This window comes from Epinephelus moara, chromosome 3 (genome assembly GCF_006386435.1).
Source record: "Epinephelus moara isolate mb chromosome 3, YSFRI_EMoa_1.0, whole genome shotgun sequence".
Lineage (NCBI taxonomy): Eukaryota > Metazoa > Chordata > Actinopteri > Perciformes > Serranidae > Epinephelus > Epinephelus moara.
The window spans coordinates 30,715,474-30,724,716 of record NC_065508.1 but is presented as its reverse complement, the minus strand read 5'-3'; the positions used below and the strand labels follow the sequence as shown (position 1 = coordinate 30,724,716).

The following is a 9,243-nucleotide window of genomic DNA, read 5'->3' as shown; positions in this document are numbered from 1 at the left end:
CGTCCAAAATATGATAAAAACGTCATAGTATAGTATGTCGTCCAAAATATGATAAACGTCGTAGTATAGTATGTCATCCAAAATATGATATAAAAGTCATAGTATAGTATGTCGTCCAAAATATGATAAAAACGTCGTAGTATAGCATGTCGTCCAAAATATGATATAAAAGTCATAGTATAGCATGTCGTCCAAAATATGATAAAAACGTCATAGTATAGTATGTCGACCAAAATATGATAAAAACGTCATAGTAGTATGTCGTCCAAAATATGATAAAAACGTCATAGTATAGCATGTCATCAAAAAGCCATGAAAATTGTCATAGTATTGTATGACATCAAAATGCCATGAAAAAGGTCATAGTATAGTATGTCGTTAAAATGCCATAAAAAATGTCATAGTATAGTATGTCATCAAAATGCCACAAAAATTGTCACAGTATAGTATGTTGTCAAAATGCCATAAAAAACGTCATAGTATTGTATGACGTCAAAATGCCATGAAAAATGTCATAGTATAGTATGTCATAAAAAATTGAATTTGTTGAGGTTTATTGTCAGCGGTGGAATAATACACATTTAGTTCTCTGGTGAGTATTTACAGAAAAAATACTTAAATATTAAGTAATTATTTTAATTACATTTTAACTAAATTATCCAATAACAACTTCCAACATTGTTTACAACCCGTTTTTAAAAGCTGTACCAGTGGAACCAGTGGATTTGAGACCTAAAGCTTAAAGCCTTTACTGACCGACTTTGAAGTTGGTGGTCTCCAGTGTGGGGCAGGTGAACAGCCTGGGAAAGACCATGTAGATGGGAATAGAGAGGCCGTGGCAGACGTCACCTTCAGCTATCTGGATGTTCTGGATCTCCGTGGCATCTCTGGCGTAACCTTCAGCACAACCTGGACACAGCAGACGTTTAGGAAATCCGACAGCTCAGCCGTTAACCACAGAAAAGTTAATGCGTGAACTCACCACAGGTCTCTACTCGCACAAGCTGCAGTTCAATACTCTTGATGGGGACGTCTGAGTTCTCCACCACCACCTCTCCGGTCAGCGGCTGGCTGATCACGCAGTTGGTGGCGTCTAAATGTCCCCTGACTAGAAACTTTGGCAGTGAACTCCTCTGAAGACAGACAGGAAGTTCATCCTCTCAGTACACAATTATGTTTTTGTTGTTTTTGTTTGTTTGTAGTTATAATAAGTTGTTGTTCTCACCTCGCGGGTGTTCTGCAGGGTGTCAGGAGTGATGGTGAAGTTGACCGGAGTCGGAACAACTTTGGCTTTCTGAGGCTGAAACAGAGCGACAGATTTGACACAGTTCATCTTACTGAGTTAGTTACATTCCACCACTGCTAGAAAATAACACTTATATTAGGTTTTTCACATATTTCACACATACAGACAACAAAGCAAACATCCACAATACCTCACAAATATAAAGAAAGAGAAATAAAAAAATAAATAACAGCAAACAAAATAAAACAAAAAACATATCAGACCAAAAAAAGGACAATATGAAAGACAGTAACAACATTAATACACTCTACACACAGCTGTTTCATAGTGATTGTGTACCCTGATGGAAAGCAACAAAGTTAAACAAAAAAGAATAAAAATAAAAAAAATAAAGGAAAAAGAATTAAAAAAAAATGTAAATAAATTTTTTTTTAATAAATTTGAAAAAATAGATATAATTGTTCTTTTTTTCATCAAGCTGGCAGTATGTTATTGCTTATCTTATAATTTCTTACCATCATTATTATTATTATTACTATTACTACTATTGCATTTATTTTTTATTTTTTGTTTTCATCGTCTTTTTTTCGTCCTGTATTTCTCTCGTCCGTGTTTGTGTATTGTTTAAGTGTTAAAAACTCAAAAATAAAATCTACTAAAAAAATGCCACGAAAAATGTCATAGTATTGTATGAGCGTCGGGCGTTTCAAAGCTCCGTCACAGGAGTTTTGTATGTCATCACTTAAATGCCGATGTCAGCGTGTATTTTAACTGGTCTTTTCTGTTTGCTGCTGCCTTTTATTAAATCAAATATTTATTCATTTCTTCAGGCCTTTGCAAACTGTGTCCGTTTTTTCAGATGCATTTCTTTAATCCGTCATCCCAAAAATATCGTTATGCACAGAAACCTTGCTCACTGATTCTGATGTGTTTTATTATTGCATTCGTTGCAAGAATTCTCAATACGTGACAAAACTGGAGCTACCTATCTGGCTGTCATCGCTCCCTACCTGTCTTTCATTTAGCTCTGCAGCTGCATGATGGGGCGGAGCCATCCTCCCTCTCTGTGTCCACATGTGGTCCACATCCTCCTCCTCTTCATCCTCCACCTGAATATTACTATCTGACCTGTTGAATGTAGCTGTAGCACCCCGTTCTTCTGTCTTGTCGCAGCTGTGTCCCGCCGCCACATTTTATTCACTGATTCTCGGTCAAACGTTTCTAAAGGCTTCTGAAAATCAAACCTGTTCCAAAAATATTAATCCATCCATCCATTTTCATCCACTTATCAGAGGCCCAGTCGTGGGGGCAGCTGGCTGAGCAAAGCACCCCAGACGTCCCTCTCCCCAGTAACACTTTCCAGCTCGTCCTTGAGGACCCAGAGGAGTTCCCAGGTCAGATGAGATATATAATCCCTCCAGTGTGTTCTGGGTCTGCCCCGGGGCCTCCTACCAGTGGGACATGCATAGAACACCTCGCCCAGGAGGATCCTGATCAGATGCCTGAACCACTTCAACTGACCACTTTCGACGTGAAGGAGCAATGGCTCTACACCAAGCTCACTCTGAATGTCCGAGCTCCTCCCCCTATCTCTAAGGCTGAGCCCAGACACCCCACGGAGGAAACTCATTTTGGCTGTTTGTATCTGCGATCTCATTCTTTTAGTCACTACCCAGAGCTCATGACCATAGGTGAGGGTTGGGACGTAGATGGACCAGTAAATCAAAAGCTCTGCCTTCTGGCTCAGCTCCCTCTTCACCACGACGGTCTAGCACAGCGCCTGCATCACTGCAGAAGCCGCGCCAAACCGCCAATCCATCTCACGCTCCATTCTACCCTCACTTGTGAACAAGACCCCGAGATACTTGAACTCCCTCGCTTGAGGCAGTAACTGTCCCCCAACCTGAAAGTCGCAATCCACCAGTTTCCAGCAGAGAACCGTGAATTCAGACTTGGACGTGCTGACTCTCATTCCGACCGCTTCTCGCTCGGCTACAAACCGCCCCATTGGATGCTGGAGGTCACGGTGTGAGGAAGCCAAAAGAACCACATCATCTGCGAAAAGCAGAGATGCAATTCTGAGGTTCCCAAACTGGACCCCTTCCTCCCCCCGGCTGCGCCTCAAGATCCTGTCCATGATGAAAAATCTTAATGACGGATGAAAGTTTGGGACTCTGGGACGAATTCACAAAAGGATTGCGTGGCTTTTGCGGCCGCTAAACCGGTAAAAATGGAGCAAACAGATACTGTCTAATTCACAAAGCATGCGCAGAGGGTGAAATGCTCCAGTAACTGCGCTGCCAAGCAGATTGTGTCTTGGTGCTCCGGTGTTATTTGCACTCCAGTAACTGCGCTGATATGCATATATTTTGCGGAAAAATTGCCCTTTTTTATGCAAATGAGCCTCATTGATAAACAACGTCTAATTCACTAACACCAGCGCTGATAGCCACACGCAGTTTGAGTGAAGTAAATAACGTCTTTAGAAAGCTGGTGCAAACTGGGCGCTCCTCTGTGGAAGCCTCTCGCCCAGACTTTCCAGTGATCGTGGCAGCAGTGATCGTCTGTTAAATCAGTCTGTAAATAATATTTTGACATTATTATTATAATCATTATTACTTTAATGGCATCCGAAGATATTGATGCGTTGAACAGGTGACAGTCTGCGGTCGTTCTCAAAACGCACTTCTGTCACGCACTTCAAAAGCAACTTTCAATAATTTATTTTACGAAACGGGGGAAACAAACGTGAACAAAAACGGTTCCATAATTCATATTAAATTCAAAAGATAACGAAAAAACAGCTACAAGTGAGAGGGAATAGTGATAAAGTGGTCAAACTTGGTCAAATCCACAGCCTCAACCCATCCCACACTGTTAGACTGACTCACCAGCAGACATCACTACATGAGGGTATACAGTATTCAGTACTTTGCCAAACAAAGTCTGCCATTGTTCTGCCACGGTGTTCTTGGCGCAAAGCCAGCATTTATACTTTGCCATGTGTGGCTTATTGCAATCAGGGGCAAATCAGGGGCAAACTGCACTCAGCTGCCAAACTTTGTGGGCGTGTTTGCGCTGGTATATCATTAGCGCAATATCCTTTGTGAATAGGACGTTAAGACGGAGCAAACTGCGGGTGCAAGTGAAGTGCAATTCAAGGTGCTATCAGCGGCCGCAGTTCATTCTTTGTGAATTCGGCCCTCAGTGTGCAAACATGATCGACACAACATGAGGTCGTATATATTTTCAGACGTGCAACACTTTCGGACAAAGAACAGCCTCAGTGTGCAGAGGCCTTCACACTTCACTCTACCTTTTCTGTGTTTGATACCTTTTTAGTATATTTTAACTTTTCATTTCCTATTCTCGAGTTCTTTAATGAATTATTACTAAATGTCCTTTTATAACGTTTTTTTTTGCACCTTGTTTTGATGCTTTGGGTGTTTTATGTAGAGCTTGTTGAATTGCCATGTTGCTGAAATGTGCTATATTAAATAAACTATCACCAATTAAAACCCTGAGATAATCCATGATGGTTTGAACCTTGATCACAGGTGCGTCGGCTCATTCGACACACAGTGTTACAGCTTTAACATGAACTTATTTACATCATCGCGGTAGTGAAATGTGTTTGACTCACCTGACAGTGCACGATGAACTCACAGTTCCTGCTCAGGTCTTTGGCCAGCAGGGAGCGCTTCATGTCACAGCGGAGGGTGTACTGAGGAGAGGACACACCGGACGCTTTACTGACTGAAAACCTTAATGCGCTATGTTCCAAAACTACTTGAACCCAAACTTTTTAGTCATTTACATTGAAACAAGTCTTATTACATGAAAAATCAGAATATGAGTTCTTTAGGAGAGGCCTTTGTTTCAGCTTCCTGCCTCTCCTGCACGACTCTTGTTTGATTCATACGTGTATATCTGAGTATATGAAGGTAAAAGTCTGTTTGTATGTGTGAGTGTGTTTCTTTTTTTTAAGGTGAAAACAAATTAACCGAGTGAAATAAAGGACTGCTAAGTTGAAGTGAGCTCCTGTGACAGTAGATTTAATATAAGACTCACACACCATGACCCTCACTCACCTGAATGTTGACGAAGACGCCGTGGTAGGTCTCGTACAGCACTTTGTTGCCTTTCGTGATCAGAGGGAACTCAAAGGGGATCTCAGTTTTGCCTCCTGGGATTTTTCCTGCCTTCGCCACCTCGATGTTACTGCTGATCAGCTGGATGGGCTGCGGACGTGAAGGCAGGAAGATTAATATTAATATTAGCCACAGTTTATTGATTTTAAATATTAATATCATGCTGTCGGGTTAAGTGGGAGATTTGTAGCCTCAGGAAACTGATACTGCTCCTCTAAACTTTACCTTCACAGTAATTGCAGATTAAAGACTGTTCATAGTTCACCTTGACAGAGTTGTAGAAAGCCTCGAAGACACCGACGCTCTTGGAGCTCAGCTGCAGGTTCACCACGCCCTCCATGTTCAGGGTGATGCCGTGATGCTGCAGCGCCTCCTTACACACCAGCACGATGACACCGGACACCGCTTCCTGCAAACACAACAACACTGCAGTTAAAGTTGTTCTCAGGCACAAAAGTATTAACAACAAAATCTGCTCAAAGTACAAGTAAAAGTTTGATTTTAGGATAACACATATCGTATCACCGTATTATAATTACTGATGCATTACTGTGTTCATCACTTTAATGTTTCAGCTGGTAAAGGTGGAGATCATTTTAATTAATTTATACACATTTATTCTATTATAAAATATATATATATATATGATGGCGGTGTGAGTTTTGCTGGCGTCTTCCCTCATGTCTGGAGTACCATTTGTAGGCAGGGCTACAGATTTGGATACTGCCATCGGCCATATTGTGTTTTCCATAATATTCCGATTGATTGTGCAGCCCTGTTCTTCCAGCTTGTGAATTTCACCCCATGGATCAATAAAGTTTTATCTTATTTTGACATATAACAACACATCACATTGTACTTATTCGTTTTATTAATCTTAAATCTGGACTCACTTTAATGTTACAGTTGGTAAAAATTGAATTAATTTTATAATATAATAATACATCATAATTTATAGGTTGATTTATAAATTGTATTAATAATCTGAATCTGCAAAGTAACTGAGGCTGTCAGATAAATGCAGTAGAGTAAGAAGTACCACATTTCCCTCTGAAGTGTAGCGGAGTAGAATTAAAATGGAAATACAAATAATGGAAATAAAGAACCTCAAACTGTACTTCAGTAACAGTACTTAGTTACATTCACCCATCAGAGTTGTTCCTGTAAGGGACTGTTCTTTACTTGTCACAGGAGGAGGGTGGCTGGGGTGTGACTTCATTTTTGTTTTTTGCCTTGACCCTCCCCGAAGTTACAAATATTTTCCTTGAGCTTCGCTGAGCGATTTTGTTTTTGGGAGAAAGTACATGACCCTCCCTCTACCATGAATAACTATATATTTTTATAGTCACACCAAATATAGTATTCAAGCTAATGCAATAAACAAGTGTAACAGAGTTAAACTATATTTGTAAATTTCATTCATCATTTAATTTTTTTTGTTGAGTGTTTGTGAATTTTATCTCTATTACTTTCATCTAGTGTTATTTTAATGTTTACTTGCTGCACATCACCTCTTCTGTACCTCCTGGGTTTCTGTAGTTCCTCCTTTCGGCCCCTCACAGTGCGGTTTTGCATTGCTGGGGTTAAATCATATCGAAAAACACTGCTGCGTGAATTTATTATTTCAAAATAGTAAATTGAGCAGTTTATGTTGTAATCTTTGGTGCATATTGTTTATTGATTTTACTGTCACGTTAGCAGCTGTTTTGTGTTGTTTTGACCACTTATAAGTTTTGTAGATGTTTTTAATTTAACTTTTTACCACCATCTGTAACACAGTGAGCCGCCTTGTGTGATGTGATTAACATCGCGGTGCAGTTTTTAACATCCAATGTCTGGTGTAAGATGCTGTTTGTTTGAGGTGAGACACAGGTGTAATTAATGTGCCATATTGTCTTCTGCAGGTATATTTTTTTGTTAAAGGTAATCATTTACGCTGTCCCTGTGAAGTTCCGACCCACGTGCTTGTATTCTTTGCCCACCAGGTGTCAATGTTTTTCCTTTTAAATGTAGTTTTCCCTGGTTTTGAGGAAATTAGTTTGTTCTACCTAGAACTTAATGTTTTCTGGTAAATTTCAATAGCTGTTGAAAAAATAATGTGTTTATAAAGTGATGTCAAATGGATGTATGTGAACTTGAAGGAGAAAATGCAGTCAGACAGTGCTGGTTTGCATCGCTGGGGGAGCAGAGGTGCAGAAATAGGTGTCCAGAAGACATTAATAAATGCTGGAAAATGATATCTTTGAGTCATCATCTCTTTCTTTACAGAAAATACGCCTTTTGACCCCTCCAGCAGGACCTGGGGTTCAGAGCATATTTAAAATAAATACAAAATACAACCATTTAAAGTCGTATGTCGTATGCCTCCTCCGTTTTGCACCACCCCTCCCTTCTTATAAATAACAGTCCCTAAATTAGCTGATCACTGAATCTGTGAGGGGGACATATTTTGGTGTAACACCGCCTCTAATCACCTGACACCTCCAAGCTAACTAGCTAGCTAGCATCGTAGCTTATTAAACTAGTCTTTTACAGACAGTAACTTTAAACACAGAGACACAGACATTAACGGTTAAAGATAACTAAGACAACTAGCAGCAGCTCGTGAGCTGATTAATTAAATAAGCTGTCAACGCACTCACCCCTTCATGATAAACTTTGTTCGCTCTTTTCAGTCTTATATCCAAAGTGACGCTCATCTCAGACGTCAGACGTCATACGGACATTTAAAAGAAATGCTCCAGACTATTTTTAATCAATACAAACAAACAAACAAAGTGTTTTTGATCGTTACATCCATCCACTCAGCAGGTTTGTTCCGCTCTGCAGAAACACTTCTGGTTTGTGTCATTCAGAATAAAAGCCTCAGCCCAGGTTCCTTCCTGAACTGAATCCTTCAAAGTAAAAGCGTCAAACAAAAATCTGATGGTGTCTGACCATGCGGAAAGTTTCAGTTTAGTTTTAGTGTAGAAATCCATTAATCAAAATTTAATTTTATCTCTATTATATTCTAATTTTATCATTTATTCTTAAAATTAAAAGTGTCAAACAAAAATTTCTGGCCATGTGAATATATTAAGTTTAGTTTTAGTGTTGAAATCCAACAAATAAAATTAATAGAATAAAATAAAATGATTAAATTATTATTATTATATAGTCAGTGTGGAAGAAGTACCCAGATGTTGTACTTACATAAAAATAGTTACACTACAGGGTAAAAATACTGTGTCACAAAAAAAAGTCCTGCATTCAAACCATAGACTGTATGATTCAAACTCTTGCTTAAATGAATGTACAAAAGTATTGCCATAAAAATATACTTAAATTAGGCTGCATATTATGCAGAATGAATATATATAATTTGCATTTATTTGACCTAAAATTATGTTGATGCTCCTGCTGGTCTGTGCTGTATCGTCACTCTTTAACTAGTCTCTACAGACTCTACATTCAGTGAATGTAGAGTCTGTAGGCAAACCCTGGAGATCTTGCCTCCGGAAGAAGAGCGGAAGAGCCCTGGTTTCTGGTTGTAGGCTGTTTGTAGTCCGCGTGATATTGACCAATCACGTTTGAGCCGACTGCAGTTGTTGCCAGGTTAAACGGTCCGTGCGGTGAACTAACGAGGTGGAACACAATTTTCAATTTAAATTGAAAATTGAACACAGTTGGCGTCACTACAAACTCTGAATCCATCGCAATGGTTCAGCATATTTACTTATATATAAACGGAAATCGCAATGGTTCAGCATATTTACTTATATATAAACGGAAGTCAGAAACAGAAATTCACCTCCTCCGCCCAAATCAAACCGGAATGCCAAAAAATCGGGGGTCTGCCCCCAGAGG

At 39.5% G+C, this 9,243-nt stretch overlaps 1 protein-coding gene across 1 annotated transcript; it reads right to left on the bottom strand.

Moving 5' to 3' along the window:
• Positions 1-733: 733 nt before the first annotated feature.
• vps26c (VPS26 endosomal protein sorting factor C) lies at positions 734-8,248 on the bottom strand. The gene is made up of 7 exons (XM_050041474.1): positions 8,040-8,248; positions 5,663-5,806; positions 5,338-5,487; positions 4,890-4,970; positions 1,226-1,300; positions 983-1,133; positions 734-909 (listed from the first exon to the last, which is right to left on the bottom strand). The coding sequence occupies exons 1-7, from the start codon at positions 8,094-8,096 to the stop codon at positions 749-751; spliced, it is 819 nt and encodes a 272-aa protein (XP_049897431.1). The 5' UTR covers positions 8,097-8,248; the 3' UTR covers positions 734-748.
• Positions 8,249-9,243: the final 995 nt, after the last annotated feature.

Excerpts from the sequence above, each read along its gene's own strand:
- vps26c (XM_050041474.1), bottom strand. The coding sequence starts at position 8,096 with ATGAGCGTCACTTTGGATATAAGACTGAAAAGAGCGAACAAAGTTTAT. Across the intron at positions 4,971-5,337 it reads GCGTCTTCGTCAACATTCAG|TACACCCTCCGCTGTGACAT; the intron begins GTGAGTGAGGGT and ends TCCTCTCCTCAG. Across the intron at positions 910-982 it reads TGTGCGAGTAGAGACCTGTG|GTTGTGCTGAAGGTTACGCC; the intron begins GTGAGTTCACGC and ends TGCTGTGTCCAG.